The 17,791-nt window shown below is 53.2% G+C and overlaps 2 protein-coding genes across 6 annotated transcripts; one reads left to right on the top strand and one right to left on the bottom strand.

Moving 5' to 3' along the window:
* The first annotated feature begins 1,124 nt into the window (after positions 1–1,124).
* Positions 1,125–8,726, top strand: TPM2 (tropomyosin 2). Of its 4 annotated transcripts, none has more exons than XM_037035893.1 (9): positions 1,125–1,436; positions 1,863–1,988; positions 5,024–5,157; positions 5,253–5,370; positions 5,466–5,536; positions 6,000–6,075; positions 6,253–6,315; positions 6,480–6,549; positions 8,580–8,726. In XM_037035893.1, the coding sequence occupies exons 1-9, from the start codon at positions 1,323–1,325 to the stop codon at positions 8,660–8,662; spliced, it is 855 nt and encodes a 284-aa protein (XP_036891788.1). In that variant the 5' UTR covers positions 1,125–1,322; the 3' UTR covers positions 8,663–8,726. The 4 variants fall into 4 exon arrangements, with proteins under 4 accessions (XP_036891788.1, XP_036891789.1, XP_036891787.1 ...); XM_037035894.1 differs by lacking the exon at positions 8,580–8,726 and adding an exon at positions 7,483–7,833; XM_037035892.1 differs by lacking the exons at positions 6,000–6,075; positions 8,580–8,726 and adding exons at positions 5,677–5,752; positions 7,483–7,833 and having other exon boundaries at positions 1,126–1,436.
* A 1,006-nt stretch (positions 8,727–9,732) lies between these two features.
* On the bottom strand, positions 9,733–17,531 carry CA9 (carbonic anhydrase 9). 2 transcript variants are annotated; one of them, XM_037036015.1, is made up of 11 exons: positions 16,955–17,529; positions 16,027–16,056; positions 15,608–15,778; positions 15,281–15,423; positions 15,106–15,198; positions 14,057–14,123; positions 11,023–11,180; positions 10,692–10,827; positions 10,536–10,562; positions 10,034–10,115; positions 9,733–9,904 (listed from the first exon to the last, which is right to left on the bottom strand). In XM_037036015.1, the coding sequence occupies exons 1-11, from the start codon at positions 17,301–17,303 to the stop codon at positions 9,838–9,840; spliced, it is 1,323 nt and encodes a 440-aa protein (XP_036891910.1). In that variant the 5' UTR covers positions 17,304–17,529; the 3' UTR covers positions 9,733–9,837. The 2 variants fall into 2 exon arrangements, with proteins under 2 accessions (XP_036891910.1, XP_036891909.1); XM_037036014.1 differs by having other exon boundaries at positions 9,743–9,904; positions 10,677–10,827; positions 16,955–17,531.
* Positions 17,532–17,791: the final 260 nt, after the last annotated feature.

Genomic DNA, 17,791 nt, shown 5'->3' with positions numbered 1-17,791 from the left:
AGACCCGGTTCTGGGGACTGTTTCTCGCGCTCTGGTTTGGAGGGGGCATCTCTCCCTCTGCTCCGGACCCGCAGGGCTCAGTAATTCTTCCCCTCGTCCCCTGCCTTCCCCGACCCGGCCCAGCCCAGCTCCGCCTCCCCATGGAGAAACATCCCAAAAAAGGGCAGAAAAGACATTTCAGCTTAAAGTTGGCCCACAAGGGAAGAGAGGAGAGTCCGCAGAGGGAAAAGGAGAAGGGAGGGCGCGCGGGGCAACGAGGGAGAGGGGAAACCGGGGGCGACTGCAGAGGCGGTCGACTCTGAGAGCTCGGTGCGGGCGGCGAGGGGAGGACGGGGACGCGGCCCGGGTGGGGTTGAGGGCGACCTGCGCGCGTGTACCGCCCAGCCGTAGCCGCGTGGAAAATATGCGGGGCACGTGGGGGCGGGGCAGGAGGAGCGCGGAGTTGGGTTCCCGGCCGCCGGGCGACTGTAGAGGAGGGGCCCTGGCTCCAGGGGCTGGGGCTGGAAGGGGAAGCGAGGGGGGGAGGAGAGGTCAAGCCCAACCTCGGGGGCGCAACCCGGACCGTGCTCTGCACTGCGACCGGGGCTGCCTCTGGGCTCCCCTCCTGCCTCAGTTTCCCCAAGTCCCTGGTGAGGCTTTCCGTTATCACTGCCACATCGATAACGCAAATCCAGAGTGTGGCACTCAGGGTAAACTGAGGCACTGGAACCGCGGAGGATCCCCTCCTCCCGAGAGACATTTAATCTGGGGGGATTTACAGGAAACTTCTAAATTAAGGGCAGCGGCTGCTGCAGCTAAGGGGGGTGAGGGAGCACTCCGGTCCCTGCGCCGGGGCAGCTGCCGTGAGCTCACGCCCCGAAATAGCCCCAGGGGCCCCAGCCGCAGCTGCCACTGGACCAAGCTGTCACTCAGAGGCAACGCGGAGCCCCCAGCCCGAGGGTCCCCTCCCCTCCCCTCCCCTCCACTGTGTTAGGATTTTTTAGCAGACAGTCCTGGCTACTTTCCCTTCCGACGGCTGGGGGGAGGGGAGGTAAAGGAGGGGCGGGGCCTCGAGGAGGCGGTCCCGAGGGGTGGGCGCAGGGGGCGACCGCTCCCCCCGACCAGACAGTGCTTCTGCCCCTACAAGGTTTTGGCCGCCCTGGGGGAGGGTCCCGGCCCCCGGCTCCGCCCGGTCCCTCCCCGCCTTTTAGGCGCTCGCGCGGCTGGAACATCCCAGTCCCGCTTGGTCCTCCACACTCGCCACCCGTGCGCCCAATCCGTACAGCCAAGCCCATTTCTCCCGGTCCGCACCGCCGCCAGCCGGCCCATCCCCCACCGCAGCCATGGACGCCATCAAGAAGAAGATGCAGATGCTAAAGCTGGACAAGGAGAATGCCATCGACCGCGCTGAGCAGGCCGAGGCCGACAAGAAGCAAGCTGAGGACCGCTGCAAGCAGGTGGGGGCCCAGGGCCTAGTGTAGCCCTTGCCCCACCTCACCCCCAACGAGTGGAGTAGACCCTGCTCTGTGTCCCCCATCCTAGGGCCTGCTCTCCAAGGTTCTCTCCCGTCCAGGATGGGGATTGGACCTTCACAGTACCCCCAGAGACCTAGCCAGGACCACAGTTCCTAGCACCCCCATAGGCTGGGGAGCCACAGTCCTCCAATTTCCACTCCTGCCCTTGCAGAACATTGATGGGCCCTGCATCTTGGGGTGGAAACTCTCTGCCCTCACCAGATCCCTCCAACACCCCTGGCTGCACTGTGGCTCCTCTGCTCTCCCACTTCCACCCTGACATCCTCTAAATATCTTAGCACCCCTTCACATACACCCTTGCCTCCTCCCTGAGCCTGGGCCTGGCTAACGGAGGCTTCTCTCTCCCAGCTGGAGGAGGAGCAGCAGGGCCTCCAGAAGAAGCTGAAAGGGACAGAAGATGAGGTGGAAAAATATTCAGAAGCAGTGAAGGACGCCCAGGAGAAACTGGAGCTGGCCGAGAAGAAGGCCACCGACGTGAGTATGCATCTGGGGGATGGTGGGAGAGTTAGCGCACTGGGACGGGTCCTGGACGTGGGGAGAAGGGGAGCTAGATATCCCAACACCAAGACAGAAATGTTTTCCCCCCTAGAGCCCGGGGCCAGCACAAGCTTGCACAAACAATCCGAATTAGTGGGTAAATCAAAACCACCTACCACTTTCCCCAGAGGACACGGATTTGTAATTCCATTTGGCTCCAGCTCTTTGAATGTACAGTGATCCAACAGTGAGTCATCATGGGGGTGGGTAGTGGGATTTACCATCTACCTCAATTAATCCTCCAGCTGAAAATGGAGAGGAGACTAGAGCTACATTCGAAGGGTGTGGGGTGTGGGTGTAGGTGTTGTTAGGCAAGAGGAGAGAGGAATCTAAACATGGGCCCTGACTTGAGTTACACTCCTGGGGGGGCATTAGAAATTCCCTGGCTTTGACCTCTGGCTCCAGTGGCCCTGCTGTGCACTGGGGCCGCAGCTCAGGTTCTAACAGCCCCTCATTTACCCTCATTAAGCTGTCAGTCTCGAGACTATGCCAGGCCACAGGGCAAAGGGACAGGGCCACAAATGCCAGGGTAGCCACTTTGGCAGGTTCTGCTTACTGAGATTTCTCTGCCCAGCCCACACCCCCTAACCAGACTTCTCTACCTCCTGTCATTCCCAGCCCCTACCTTGAGGTAAGGGAATGGTCATATGACTTTGGACATTGTTACTTGTACCATTCTCTGCCTCAGTTTCTCCATTGGCCTTGAACCTAGGATTGTTTTAAGTTTAAGATGAGCCTAGTGTTGTGTTGAGGGGATGGGGGGGGGGGGTAGCATGAGCGTGGTCCGACCGTGAAATCAGAAACGGCATTCCTGTTTGTGTCCCATTATCCATGTTCCCCAGTTCCCTCCCCTCTTTCCCACCCTGGGCCGATTTCTCTGACCTCTAACTTTTGGTTTTGGTTCTCTACCAGCCCTGGCACTTGGGAGGGAACTGACCTGCAGCTGCTAGCAAAGACAACTCTGGGCATCTGACACTCTATAAATAACCAAGGCCCAGTGCAGCTGGAGGCAAGACTGGAAACCCAAGGAGTTAATGGGTGGGGGCTGAAGGGAAGGAGTGTGGACAGGGGACAGAGCTGGGGAAGCAGGACAGCAGTGCCAGAAGTAGAAAGGAAACTGCCCAAACTTATTTTGTGACCTTTGAATGCAGCATTTACATAGTTCCTTCCCCCATTTCTCCTTTCTCTCCTGCTTCCCATTTGTCCCGTGGGGACAGTATTGCCTGTCTCGGGTTAGAGAGCTGTATCCATAACTGGGAAGAGCTTGAAAAGCAGAAAGTGGTAAATGTCAGTCCTGTCATGAGGATCCCAAAACTTTACCTAGAGTTATACTGAGTCTCATGTCTCTAGAGTAGATACCTCCAATGCCCCCATGTCATTGTTCCCAACCCCCAGTGCTGTTCCCAGAGTCCTTCCACACTGAGTCATCTGGCCCTGTGCCTATGATGGGCTCTTGTCACCGTAGGTGGCCTTCAGCACCTGGAGGACAAGCTACTACTTTCTATATATGGTACTGTTTCCTTCGCCGTATAGTACCACCCAGGATGTGCTTTCTACCCTTTCTGCCCTCGGTGCTGCCACCCATCTCTTTCCTCTCGCTCACTCCTCCCCCTACACTGTCTCCTTTCTAGTCTTAAATCTCAGGGCCTCTCTGTCTTTGTCTCTGAGGAACAGCAGGGATAACCTAATGTTATGGGTGTGGACTCTCCAGGCAACGTGCTCAGTGCTTTTTGCATTATTTTATTTCCCCAAATCATCAGAATCATGTGAGAGCTTAAACATTTTTTTCTAAATTTCTGCCCCGGAGATCTCAGTTCAGTGGATCTAGCAAGGAGCTAGAGCCTTGGCTGGGTTGCTCAGTTAGCTGGGTGGAGTGTCGTCCTGTGCACCAAAGGTTGCAGATTTGATCCCCGGTCAGGGTACATGTGGGAGGCAACCGATTGATGTTTCTCTGTCTTTGTCTCTCCCTTCCTCTCTCTAAAATCAACGAACATGTCCTTGGGTGAAGAGTTTAAAAAAGGGAGCTAGAGAACCTATTATATAACCCTCCTAGATGGTGATTAATCAAGTATTAGAAGTACTGCACTGTCTCAGAACAGACTATGAAGAAGGCACTGCTACTGTCCACTCAGCTTTAAAAAGGAGGAAACTGAGGCTTAGAGAGACTGAAGAAGTTGCCCAAGGTCACACGAGTGTTGAGTGGCTGACGGCTGACGGTGGCTCAAAGACAGCAGTCTGACTCAGAGCCGGAACTGTCCTGCTTCTCTCATTTTCCTTGGTTGGGGCCCGCCCTTCCTTGGTCTGCCCTTTTTCTCGAGGTATCATCCGTTTTTATGGCGCTTTTCCAAAACCTCCATGGTTTTGCTTCTCTATTTTAGGATCAGTGTCTGAGTATCCGTCACTCACTCTGCTCTGTACCACCCCCAGTTACCTCTCCGCCTCGGCAGGGAACCCCTTACTATAGCATGGATGTCCCATGCAGGTCTGGCTTGCCTCCAGAACCCGCAGCTGGGAGTCTGCCTGGCAACTGGTGACATCACTTGAGCTGGATTATATGATTGGCTACTTTTAGCAGCATTGTGGCTCTGGTTGGCCTGGTTTTTCCCCAACCCCTGGGCCCAGCTCTGCTATGGAGTCAGAGCTGCCTCTGACTTGGTCTGAGCACTTCAAGTATTTGCTGACTGGACAGAGGGACTTGCATGTAGATAACTGTTGGGAGCCTAACTATGTCCAGTGCCTGAATTGGCCATGTAGCAGGGAAGTGGAGGTTGTCGAGGCATGAATGCTGTTTGGGGCTGGAGCATAGTCTGGGCACAAGATAGATGATTGATTAGGGGGTAAAAAGTAGGTTTAAATCTGCAAGACAGGAAGCCTAGGGTCTTTCTAATAAGAATCTTACCATCCTCTGGAGCCTCGCTGATCCTCATCCAAGGGAGATGAAGCCTTTCTGATCTCTAACCTTTGACCCACAGGCTGAGGCAGATGTGGCCTCCCTGAACCGCCGCATTCAGCTGGTAGAGGAAGAGCTGGACCGGGCGCAGGAGCGTCTGGCTACAGCCCTGCAGAAGCTGGAAGAGGCTGAGAAGGCAGCCGATGAGAGTGAGAGGTGTGCAGGGGGCCTTCAGGGGTGGAGCCAGGGAGGCAGGGGAGGCTGTCTCTGCTGGCCCTGACCCCACCCCCACTCCTCTTCCTACCTCTCAGAGGAATGAAGGTCATTGAAAACCGAGCCATGAAGGATGAGGAAAAGATGGAGCTGCAGGAGATGCAGCTGAAGGAGGCCAAGCACATCGCTGAGGATTCAGATCGCAAATATGAGGAGGTGACAGCCCTGCTCCACTTTCTTCTCACTCCCCAGCCCCCAACACCCCATCTTTCACCATGGATCTACTCCTTCTCTGTCCCCCCTCACTCCAGGTGGCCAGGAAGCTGGTGATCCTGGAAGGAGAACTGGAGCGCTCAGAAGAGAGGGCTGAGGTGGCTGAGAGGTAAGGATACCCTTGAGGGAGCAAGTGAAACTTAGCTGGAGCCGTGGCTGTGGGGCACTCTGCACAGTGGGGAGGCAGTTTCTCAGACTTGGGGCCATAGGGACAGGTCCTGTCCTCTGACCCCTACCCGCTGCCCCCAGCCGAGCCAGGCAGCTGGAGGAGGAACTTCGAACCATGGACCAGGCCCTCAAGTCCCTGATGGCCTCAGAGGAGGAGGTAGTGACCTCTCTGGACCTCTCCGGGCAGTGGCGCCTTCTCCCCTCTCACCTTCCCCTCCTTCTCAGGCTGCTCACTCTCATCTGTGGGGGTTGAGAGGGGCCTGGGGCTTCCAAACTCTGCCTGCTGTCACTCTCACAACTTTGCTCTTCTCTTCTCTCCTCCACCCCTCCCCCACTGTACCATCATCTCCACTGTCTCCCCACACTGTGCCTTCACACCCCGTCCTGCCACACACCCCCTGCAGTAAATGTGGGGACCTAGAGGAGGAGCTGAAAATTGTTACCAACAACTTGAAATCCCTGGAAGCCCAAGCAGACAAGGTAGAGGGGGACAGAAGGGCAGTGAGGATGGGCCATGCAGGGGAGGGAGGCGACAGGCCCAGGCAGGGAGGGGCTGGGTGCTCCATGGAGACAAGATCACGTGTGGCCTGTGGGGCTCAGGAGAAATGAAGGATTTGTAGAGGCAATCGACTAATGCCTTGTATGTGTCCCTGAAAGTATTCCACCAAAGAAGATAAATATGAAGAGGAGATCAAACTGCTGGAGGAGAAGCTAAAGGAGGTGAGGGTCCTTCCAGTCCCCACCTTCCCCGCAAGGCCCCAGTCCCGACCAGAGACTGTCTGTGGCTGGGAATTAGATAGGGATACAAGAGAGGGCTGACTTCAGTGAAAGCGTATCTGAGGGCCTCACTTCCTGTCATTTCCACACCTTGCTTTTACTCCCAGGCTGAGACCCGAGCAGAGTTTGCCGAAAGGTCTGTGGCAAAGTTGGAGAAAACCATTGATGACCTGGAAGGTAAAAGGGATCTCCCTGGTACCCCCAAACTGCACCCCCCATGACTATTGGTTTGTCCCTTGTCTTCACGTCCCATTATACATGCTGCCAAGAAATTGGGTTTGGACCCCCTAGGACTTCACAAACTGGTGGTCGATGCCTACCATTTCAGTGCTTGTAACCGGCTACAACTCCAGTGCTTCTCAAACTTGAGCGTGCTTGAGAATCCCCAAGAGGTTTAAAAATGCAGATTCCTGGGCCCTGCTCTGAAATGATTGCTGACTTTGGGCTGGAGAATTTGCACATCTAATAAGCTCTCTGGTAAAGCTAATGTTGCCGATCGTCACAGCACACTTCAGGTAGCACTGACTTAGTGCTGTCTCCAAGTGCAGCACAGCAGAGCTGCATCATGGAGACTTCTTCACTACACAGAGAGCTGTTTGGTTTAATGCCTAGGTTTGCAAACAACATTAATGAAAAGTACTGTTTTAAGCTAGATTTGGTGAAAACAGTCATCCAGGTGTTTGCTAGTCTATGACTGTTTCTCAACCATCATCAACATTGTCCCTAAAACTCTCTTTCCTTTCCACTGTACAATAACCCTTCACTTTCATAGTTCCAATTTCTCTTGCTTCCAGCCTTCTCAGGCAAGCCTCAATTTTATCTCCAACTTTATAGGATTTTAGACCTTTCTGGCTTGAGCACCTTTCCCCTGAAGCAAGCACGCCTGCTTATCCAAAGCACTGTGCCCCCAGGTCCCTAGAGGAGGCAGGATCTTAGGGTACAGAGAGGGGAGGAGGGAGCCTGACAATGATCTGTCTAGCCTGCTCTCACTCATCTTTGTCCGCCTCTCCCTGATTCTTGTTCTCTTCTTTCCATTATCCGCCTCCATCCTTTCCTCTTTCCTTCTGTTCCCTCTCCCCACACTCCCACCCATCCCTGGACCCCCTCCAGACGAAGTCTACGCGCAGAAGATGAAGTACAAGGCCATCAGCGAGGAACTGGACAACGCACTCAATGACATCACCTCTCTCTAAGCTGCTCACCAATGTGGCCCCCTTGGCCCTTCTGTCCTCTCCTTTCCGTTCTGTCTCTGAGGAGGGGTCAGGCAGGAGGAGCAAAAACTGCCCGCGTTATACAGCCAGGCTGCAGCCAGGCTGGGCGTAGCCTAGGAGAGCGCCAATCACACGTGCTGCCCGCCCTGGCACGTGCTTCTTCCTCCATCGATCCGCTCCCTCCCCCACTCTGCCCACCAGCCTCTACCTCTCTCTGCTGCTTAATAAACTCAACTTGGTCTCCACGCTGTTTCCTGCCCTCCAGAGAGCACTTCCTTTGCCCCCACAGTAGCACTGCTGAGACCTTGGCTCTTACAGACATCCCCAATCTTGTGACACCCACAGAACTCTGCAGCCCACACAAAAATCCCCTCTGCATGGGCACTCCCAGTCTGTCACTCTGTCACTGCTGCATGTGGACAAGATATGGCCCTTTCAGTCACCAGGGGCCCTCTGGCGCCTCTGCAGACCTAGGCCTGGCACTGACCTTGGAGCACACTGAGCTGGGGTTCCAGGATCTTAAGAGATGACCGGAAGGGAAGTGGGATGGTGAGGTGCAGGGGACGGGTAAGAAGGTTGTGAAAGGTCTGAGAGGAAGTCTGGAGAAACACTGGATGCCAGCATCGTGGGGTCTTCACTGCAGGTCTGTTTTCTGCCTCAGGTCTGTCTGTCTGCCCTTCCCTTTCCTAGCTCAGTCTTTGTCTTTCCCTGTTTCTAACTCTTAAACCTTCTAAAGAAGGAGGGTAAATTAGTTTACAATTCAGGCTTTCCCATCCCACCTCTGTGACCCCAAAGCCTCGAGTGAGGTGTCCATGCCTGTCCTGCTCAGTCCATCCATTTTTGCCCTTGCCAAGGGGACCTCAGATCTGTGAATGCTTGTCTTTGAGTGCCTCCAGCCCACTCCGTGGCCATCTGTTGCATCCCCTGTCCATGCCCCACCACGTATCTCCCCTCATGTCTCCCCACCCCCTCCTCACGTGCTGCTTCCTCTCACAGAGACCTTGGCCAGTGCCAAGGAGGAGAACGTGGAGATTCACCAGACCCTCGACCAGACCCTGCTGGAACTTAACAACTTGTGAGGGTTGGCCCTGCCTCCATCAAGGCTGCTGTAGTCGCTGCCCAATAAAACTGATGTTACTGGCATCACAGCGCCCTTTAAGCCTTTCTTTGGTGTTGGCAATCGTGGTGGCAGTTTTCCAAAGTGGAAAAGGCTGAGAGGATGCCTAATGGGAGCAATGGAGTTGGAAAGACCGCCGAGTGAGCAGGGCCTGGTTCCATGCTCTGTGACAAGACTTCCTTTTTGATGGTAGCCGAGGGGTGGGGTGCTGTGCTCCTTTAGGAGGGTTTGTGAACAGGCTGTGTGAAGCAGAGGGGCTGGGGGTGCATCCTGGCCCCTAACTCTCCAAAGGGCAAAGTAGCTGCTGTCAGCACCATTCCAGTGTGTGGCTGAGCCAGACACCACCACCTGAAGGCAATGCTGAAGAGTTACAGAAATTTTACTTGAACAGGGTGAAAGCCCAAAAGCCTCAATGTGATTTCAAGCTTAGAGACTGAGCCTGCCCTACTCCCAGACACATACACTGGTCTACACACACACACTAGGCCTTTTCAACAATCTCAGTCATTTCTGCCCCCTTGCTGATAGCAGAATGCGCTCTCCCCACCAAAGACTCCACACCCTAACCCTGTGAAATGTTACGTTACATGGGAAAGGGACCTTGTGATTAGGCCAAGGGTTTTGAGACGGGGAGATTACCCTAGGTTATCTGGATCGGCCAGTGTAACCACAGTGGTCTTTATCAGAGGGGACATATCAAATGCAGTTGCACGAGGTTGGAGTGATGCAAGGCAGGGGCCGCAAGCCAAGGGACGCTTGGCTTCTAGAAGCTGAAAAGGCAAGGAAACATTCTCCCCTCGGTGTCCAGAAGGAGCCAGCCCCTGATGACACCTTGACTTTAGCCCATATGATTCATTTTGGACTTCTGACCTCCAGAAATCTAAGAGAATAAATTTGCATTACTATTAAGTTCACAATAAGTTCTTACAGCATCAGTAGGAAATAATAAATACACCACTCTGACTTGGGGAACAAAGGTACCTTCCATATATTTTATCAGAAACATTTATTTTTAAAAATATTTGGTGATTTAAAAGGGTGTGGTGTAATAAGCAGGCTAGAACAAAGTCTCCAACCGCCCCCCCCCCCAATTCCTCTGGCTGGCTCCTCACTGCACATCCTCCAAGTTCCAGGCTTCTAGGCACCAGTCTCAGCGGTCTCTGCTGGGTGGTAGCTAACAGGCCCTTTGGTCCCCCTTGGATGTCTGCATGACAAGGAAGCCTAATCAGACGCCCAGGGTGAGCCCATTTGCATGTGATTGGCATGAAGTTCCTCTGGACTTTACACAGGAAGTGGGGGCTGTGCCTGAGGGAGGGGTTGGTATAATACATACCTTTGCTGCTTTCTCATTTGCACAATGAAGGCAATACTGGTAACAGCAAAGAGAATGCCAAAAACCGGGGCCAGGATGTCACCTGTAGGGTGAGGAGAGGCTGCCTCAGAGAGTGAAGAGGGGGCAGTAGGGCTCCTACTCTGTATGTCTGTCTCCCCACAGCCCTGGGTGCTCTAGCACATCCAGGAGACACCAGCAAAGGGATGGAGACAGGCACCCAAGAAGGGGTAAGACAGCCGCCTTTTTTCCTCCTGAAAAATGAGGTAAAATAAGTTGTTTGGGAAGGAGGATGCCAGGAGATTTCTGGAAATTCATTCTGACCGACTCTCACCCTGGGAACAATAAGGCAACGCCCCACCTTGATTGGACACTACCCTCACGGGGCTGGAGGCCTGCTCTGCAGAAAAGGAGAAGCAGTAGACGTGGTCCCGCCTAGCCCCTGGGACTGAGCTGTGCCTAGCGTTGTCCCCACCATCAGGAGCCAGGGGAGGGACAGACTCACCAGCAGCGAGGCAGGAATTCAGGTGGGCTGCAGAGAAAAAGGAGACATTAGAGCCAGGGCTATGACCACCAGTGACACTAAAATGAGGACACGTGGGAAGATGAGGGACTTGTGGCTGGGGGACATGGGGATATAGGATACCAGACAAAGCTGTACCTGGCTCAACAGTTTGCTGCACTTCCGTAGGGAAGGAGGCCTCAATCATTCGCCCATTCAAGGGCTGCGTGGCTCGGAAGTTGAGCTCCAGCCGAGAGTCTTCAGGTCCCCACAGGGAGCCAGAGAGGGTGTGGAGCTAGGGAGGTCATTAGACAATGGAAGGAGGGCTCGTGACCAGGAAACAAAAGGATCACAGGTCTTTTCACAGCCCCTGCCTCAGGTCACCACCTTCCCTGTCCCTCTCTTCCCCGGCCCCCAGCCCTTTCTTTATGCTTCCTCTTTCTCACCTCGTTCTATGCTCCCCCCCACTCCTCCCACGTTCCAGCCCCACCTGCTTAGCACTCAGCTTCACTGTCTGGTTGAACACAGTCCAGATGACCCCTTGGGCACAAGGGGGTATGGTCAGAGACCCTTCGTATCGGAAGTAGCGGCTGAGGTCGGAGGGCAGCAGTGCGGATACATCCAGTCCTGGGACCCAAGTCTCTGAGTCTGCAGAAAGGATCCATGCTAGACTCTCCTCTCAAGCTCTGGGGTGCAGGGACACAGTTGCACATCCCAGAAGCCTAGAGGACTCACTTCCCTGAGACCATTTCTTCACTAAATGTATCACTTCCCACGACTTACCACAAGGCAACGCAGAAAAAAGTAAAAGGCTTTGGAGCCTCACAGAGAGAGAGAGAATTGGTCCTTAGCTCCTCCCTCTGAGTCTTCACTCCTAGTTTGCACACTATGATAACATGCTGGATCACAGATATAAGTTCAGAGTAAATAAAAAAAGAAAATGAGCTGAGCCCTGGCTGGTGTGGCTCAGTGGATTGAGCATGGGCCTGCGAACCAAAGGGCCACCAGTCTGATTCCTGGTCAGGGTACACGCCTGGGTTGCAGGCCAGGTCGCCAGGAGGAGGTGCATGAGAGAGGCAACCACACATTGATGTTTCCCTCCCTCTCTTTCTCTCTCCTTTCTCTCTCTAAAAATAAATAAATAAATAACAAACAAAAGGTCCAGTAGGGTGAGATTTAAAATGACCCAGAGTGGAGACTTCTGGCCAAGATGGAGGCGTAGACAGACACACTGTGCCTCCTCACACAACCAAAATAAGGACAACAAACATTTAGAAACAAAAAAGAAACCAGTACTGACAGAAAATTAAATTGTACAGAAGTCTGACAACCAAGGAGTTAAAGTAGACACATTCATCCAGACGAGTAAGAGGGGCAGAGTCAGGCAGCCAGTGAAAGGGGTCACAGCAAAAAAAGCAGTGGCTGGCAGACACCAGGCATTTAAGGTAGCAGTGGGCGGACCCATTGAGGACCTGGATTGTGGAGGGGCGCAGCCCACAAGGAGGCTGGTGGACCAGGTGGTCCCACATTCAAGTGCAGATAAACCAGGCGAAACTGGGGAACAAGACAGACCACGCAACCCAGGGCTCCAGCGAGGGGAAATAAAGCCTTAAAACATTGATTGAAAACACCTGTGGGGATCGAAGAGCAGGGAAAGACTCCCAGCCTCACAGAAGAGTTTGCTGAAATGACCCACAGGGTCCTAGAATGTACACAAGCCCACCCACCCGGGAACCAGCACCAGAAGAGCCCAGTTTGCTTGGGGGAAGCAGGGAAGTTACTGAAATCCAGCAGACAGCGGAGCAAGCGCCATTGCTCCCTCCTGGACCCCTGCCCCACTTATAGCATCACAACTCAGCAAGGTGGGTTGCCCTGCCCTGGTGAGCTCCTAAGGCTCCACCCCTCACTATGAAACAGGTGCGTCAAGACAAAAAAATGGCCCAAATGAAAGAACAGATCAAAGCTCTAGAAAAAATACAACTAAGCGACAAAGAGATAGCCAACCTATCAGATACACAGTTCAAAGCCCTGGTGATCAGGATGTTCACAAAACTGGTTGAATTTGTTTGCAAATTAGATGAAAAAATGAAGGCTGAGCTAAGTGAAATAAAGGAAAATGTACAGAGAACCAATAGTGATGGGAAGGAAATTGGGACTCAAATCAATGGAGTGGACCAGAAGGAAGAAAGAAACAACCAATCAGAAAAGAATTAAAAAAATGAGGAGAGGCTTAGGAACCTCCAGGACATCTTTAAAGGTTCCACATCCAAATTATAAGGGTACCAGAAGGGGAAGAGGAAGAGCAAGTGGAAAAGTTATTTGAACAAATAATAAAGGAGAATTTCCCCAATCTGGTAAAGGAAATAGACTTCTAGGAAGTCCAGGAAGCTCAGAGAGTCCCAAAGAAGTCGCACCCAAGTAGGAACACACCAAGGCACATCATAATTACATTAGCCAAGATTAAAATGAAGGAGAGAATCCTAGAAGCAGCAAGGGATAAGGAGACAGTTACCTACAAAGGAGTGCCCATCAGACTGTCAGCTGATTTCTTAAAAGAGACCTTACAGGGAAGAAGGGGCTGGAAAGAAGTATTCCAAGTCATGAAAGGCAAGGACCTACATCCAAGATTGCTCTATCCAGCAAAGCTTTCATTTAGAATGGAAGGGCAGATAAAGTGCTTTTTGGATAAGGTCAAGTTCAAGGAGTTCATCATCACCAAGCCCTTATTATATGAAATATTAAAGGGACTTATGTAAGAAAAAGAAGATAAAAAACATGTATAGTAAAATGACAGCAAACTCACAATTATTAACAACCAATTATTAACAACCACACCTAAAACAAAAACTAAAACAAACTAAGCAAACAACTAGAACAGGAACAGAACCACGGAAATGGAGATCACAAGGAGGGTTAGCAACAGGGGAGTGGGAGGAGAAGAGAGAGGGGAAAAGGTACAGGGAATAAGAAACATAAATGGTAGGTACGAAATGTACAGGGAGCTGTTAAGAATAGTATGGGAAATGTAGAAGCTAAAGAACTTCTATGTATGACATATGGACATGAGCTAAAGGGGTGGAATGTGGGTGGGAGAGGGTGTGCAGCGTAGAAGGGAGTGAAGGGGGGAAATGGGACAACTGTAATAGCATAATCAATAAGACATATTAAATAAAAATAAGAAAATAAAATGACCCAGAGTGACTGAGTCACTTGGAAAAGATTTGGAAAATAAATACTTACACATTTAAAACATCTGATGCTTATGAAAAATAGACAGTTCTCAGAAAAACTTTAGCTCTCCAGACTCAACCCTTAAGTTCCAAACACTATTTCTTTTGGTCTTACTTGGGTTTTGTCTTATTTTATTTTTTGTTTGGTTTTTGGTTTTAAACCACACAACCTGTGGGCAGAAGTTTGCCTTCGCCTGTTTGCCTCTGTTCAGCTTCCTAGTTATTATCAAGATCAGAGCTGCCTGAGTTGCACATCAACCGTCTCCCTGGGTGGGAGGGACCGCGCCTTCATACCTTCCTCTGCAATTTCTTCCAAATGTGACAGTAACTGCTCGTAAGCGCTGTTTTCCTCTGGGCCTTCCTAGGAAACGACAGGTAATATGTGTATCTAGGGCTATGTGTAGAGGCCTGAAGGTGAGGTGGGGTTCCCACAGACCTCCCTCATTTCTCAACTCTGAGAATGCTGGGGGAACACACAACTGTATGTATTATTATGCAAAGTCCATTTACTCTTACCCTGTAAACTAACCTAACAAGCTGATGGCTTGTTTTCAAGGCAAATTGGTGGAGGCACAAGGCAAGCCGCTAGAATACAAGGCCCCCAGGGCCTGGGCCCCACTCCAGAAAGCCGTAATGACCATTGTATTCATGTTACCTCTGCATCCACCTTAATAATCCATGTGTTTGCCTTTGGGAGCAAGGACATGTTGTTTCCGAGGCGCTTCTCTGTACTTTGTGCTTTGAGGCTGTGTTATGGAGTCAGGGTGAGAGCGAGCCCAGCAGGTGTCCCTCAATCCTCCATTGACTGGCTTCCTTTAATCAGCCTGTGTAGCCTTGATCATTGCAGGTCCAAAGAGGACTCTCTAGACCTTACTACATTTATTACATTCACAAAGGGGATGATGTTGTTATAGAAACATGAGAGAAATTCCTCTTCCTCATACCCCCTTTATCACACCCATCATTCCCTGAGTGGGCCATATTCTGTGTCTTTGCACATATCATTTATCTGCGTGGAACATCTCCTTTTCTCTCCCACTGGTGAAGTCTTCAAGTTTCACCTCCTCTGAGAAGAGCTCCCTGCCCACCTCTTTTCCTCACCCTTTGTATGCGTCTGTCCTATCAGCCTCCTTCACAGGCTGTGGGCTCATTAGAGACAAGGAGCCACAGTTTCTGAATCCTCTTTGAGGCCCAGTTCCTCCCTCACAGTGGGGGTTGAATGAATTAACTAATGATTGAATGGGGATAAGCAGGTGCCAGGGTGAGTGTGCTGGGACAGGCCTCTGGGGACAATATCCACTGAGCATGGGGGTAGGGGGAGTGGGGGATGTCCAGGGCCATACCTGCAGAAAGGCAGCCAAGACGGCCAGGCCTCCTGGGCGCCCGAAGGCCTCATTCACTTTGGCAAATGCAGTGCTGAGGTGAACCACATGGATCTGGAGAGAACAGGCGGATAGGAATGAGAAAGATCTCCTCCCCGAGCCCCCTTCGTCCCTCTGCGGACAGCTGCGCGCTCACCTCGGCAGGGAAACGGTGGCCGCCAACCGTGTGTTCGGAGCCTGGGCGATCCGCAGACCCCCAGTGCAGATGCAGCTGCAGGGCCCGGTACTCCCGCCCAGGACCCAGCGCCATCACCATCCCGGGAGGCAGAGACAGCACCACTGCCGGTGGCGGGGCGGGAGGGGGTGGGGAGTGGCGTGAGCCAGGGAGGCGGACCCCGCCCCGCCCCTGTGAGCCAAACTAATCCCCAAACCCTGCCGGGACAGTCCCGCTTCCCAAAGGCCCTTTTGGATCTCCGGAGAGCCTCCGCCCCTTCCCTGATGCTCCGCCCTGAGACCGCCTCACCCGTGTGGCCGTTGTTGCGGAGGAGCAGGTTTGGAAGTGGCGGGAGCTCAAAGCCAAGGAGTTCTAGGGGTCCCAGGGCCGGGCAAAATACCGTGAGCTCCGGACGGATGTCTACCGGGGACTGGAAGCGGTCTGAGCAGGCTGGGCTCACCTGGGGCCAGGGCGGACCGCCTGTGGTGTGACAGCATGGATAGGAAGGTGGTAAGATCCGGAACTTTAAGGGATGCAGGATAGAAAAGGTGAAGAGGTGGAGTCTGAGGGCGCTGAGCGGGAAATAAAACCAGGGAAGTGCACAGAGATGGGTAGCTGGCCATGTTGGGGACTGGCAGACGTGGATGGGGTGGGGGGATGCCTAGGGTTCGGGGATGGTTGGGGACAGACGAGCAGAGCTGGGTGCCCAGATTGGATGGTTGTCTCACCTCCATAGCGCCAACGACTGTGGTCATCCCCTGCACAAATGAGAAGAATTAGGAGCTGGTCTTTGAGCGCAGGCCCTCCCTAGTGGTTAGGACGAGGTGGGAGCTCCCCTCACTGTCAGGGCTTCACAAACTCTGATGCCTCAGGGGGCATCGCAGATTGCAGAAGAGCCTAACGCTGGAGAGGTGTACCGCACAACAGAATGCAACCAAACACACCACCACAGCGTGGTGGGCCACACAGAGACCCCACTGACTACGGAGTCAGTGGTTTACTGACCGCTCAACCACTGTGTCAGTAAAAGGGGTGGTGGCCTCAGCTCCCGGGCCCCACCCCCACCGGTAAAGCATCTTTCCTTTCTCCCTTACCTGCCCCTCCTCTCCACCCATCCCTCTTTCCTTTCGGGTTTCCAAACTCATTCCCCAGAGTTCCTGGTTTGGAAGTCAAGACACCAGGGCCCCCTACTGGCTATTTCCTCCTTCCTGGGTCTGTTTCTTCACCTGGAAACTGAAGAAACTGGTGAACTCCTCTTCAGCTGAGCAGGTGAGCCCCTCCTGCTCCCCCTGCAGTAGCCCCATCTTTCCTCTTCTCTTCCTTCATACTCTTACTTCTACCCATGTTTTTCCTCCACATTCCTAATCTCTTTCTCCTCTCCAACCTTCCTCTTTCTTTCCCACCTCTTCTGGCTCACCTCACTCCATCTGTGCCCCATTTTTGTGGCCCCATCCAATCCCTTCTAGCTCTGAAGGAGGGGAAGGATCTAGTAGCGTGAGAGCCCCTATGGGTGGGAAACCACTAAATCCCCTGTGGGAGGCTGTCAGAGTACAGTCTCCTTTCCCTCCCTGAATAATCCCTGCCTGGGCTGGGGATTTAGTGAAAGGAGACACAAGCCTCCTGGAGCCTAGATTTGGGGGTCTGATGACCACTTACCTTTTTTGTTCCTTTCGGCATTGTTCTGGGGCACATGAGTGTCGCTGGGAGCCTCAACAGTGGGTAGATCCTCTATCTTCAGAGAGTCCTCTTCCTCTGTTTCAGTCTTCATTCCAGGTGGGTCCTCCTCTCCAGTGGGATCCTCCTCACTGGGCAGGTCCTCCTTGCCCAGTGGATCATCTTCTGCAGATGAATCTCCTCCCACGGAGGGAGTCTCCTGCATCCGAGATAGGCTCTGGGGATGGGCAGATACCAAGAACAGCAGTAACAGCAGCAGTTGCACACAGGAACCTGAAGCAGGGGCTGAGGTCAATGGAGGGAGCCAGGGGCTGGGGAACAGGAGAGCCATGTGGCTGACTGTACAGTGTCCCAGACACGGTGTGTACGGGCTGTACGTGCATTGGAAATAGGAGCTGGGTGGGGGAGGAGCAATCCTGGAGGGGAACAGGCTGACTCACAAAGTGCTTTTTTGTAGAGAAGGATGGAGCCAAAGTCCCTCGGGTCTCTCTGGCCCTTTGCCACCTCTCTGATACCAGGGTGGCGTGGGGGCAGGTTTGTGCGCAGGCACAAGGTTATCGGGGTCATGGGCTCAGCCTGGAACCCAAAGCACCACCTGGCACTGCACAGGTTTTCCCTGGCACCCGCCGGCTGCCTGCCAGCCAGTCTCAACTAACCCTGGCCTGCTTCCCAGCCCCAAGCAGGGAAGGGGAAAGACAGGGAGCGGAGGCCCCCATATCCTCTGGCTGAGAGGGGACCAGCTCATGCGTGTTTCACCCTGTGCCTAGTCAGGGAGCAGATAAAGGGGCAGGGCAAGCTGCTGCAGGAGTTTGGAGAGAG

The sequence above is a fragment of the Sturnira hondurensis genome, unplaced genomic scaffold (genome assembly GCF_014824575.4).
Source record: "Sturnira hondurensis isolate 20B ecotype Veracruz unplaced genomic scaffold, ASM1482457v3 Scaffold0022566, whole genome shotgun sequence".
Lineage (NCBI taxonomy): Eukaryota > Metazoa > Chordata > Mammalia > Chiroptera > Phyllostomidae > Sturnira > Sturnira hondurensis.
Note: the sequence above shows the minus strand (reverse complement) of the source record. Positions and strands in the feature narration are given on the sequence as shown.

Bases quoted from the DNA above. Each gene is read 5' to 3' on its own strand.
- TPM2 (XM_037035893.1), top strand. From the start codon at position 1,323: ATGGACGCCATCAAGAAGAAGATGCAGATGCTAAAGCTGGACAAGGAG. The intron at 5,537-5,999 runs GTAAGGATACCC...CACCCCCTGCAG, and splicing joins AGGGCTGAGGTGGCTGAGAG to TAAATGTGGGGACCTAGAGG. The intron at 6,316-6,479 runs GTGAGGGTCCTT...TTTTACTCCCAG, and splicing joins TGGAGGAGAAGCTAAAGGAG to GCTGAGACCCGAGCAGAGTT.
- CA9 (XM_037036014.1), bottom strand. From the start codon at position 17,303: ATGGCTCTCCTGTTCCCCAGCCCCTGGCTCCCTCCATTGACCTCAGCC. The intron at 14,124-15,105 runs GTATGGCCCTGG...GTCGTTTCCTAG, and splicing joins TCTTGGCTGCCTTTCTGCAG to GAAGGCCCAGAGGAAAACAG. The intron at 11,181-14,056 runs GTATGAAGGCGC...TCCTTTCTGCAG, and splicing joins GGAAGAAATTGCAGAGGAAG to ACTCAGAGACTTGGGTCCCA.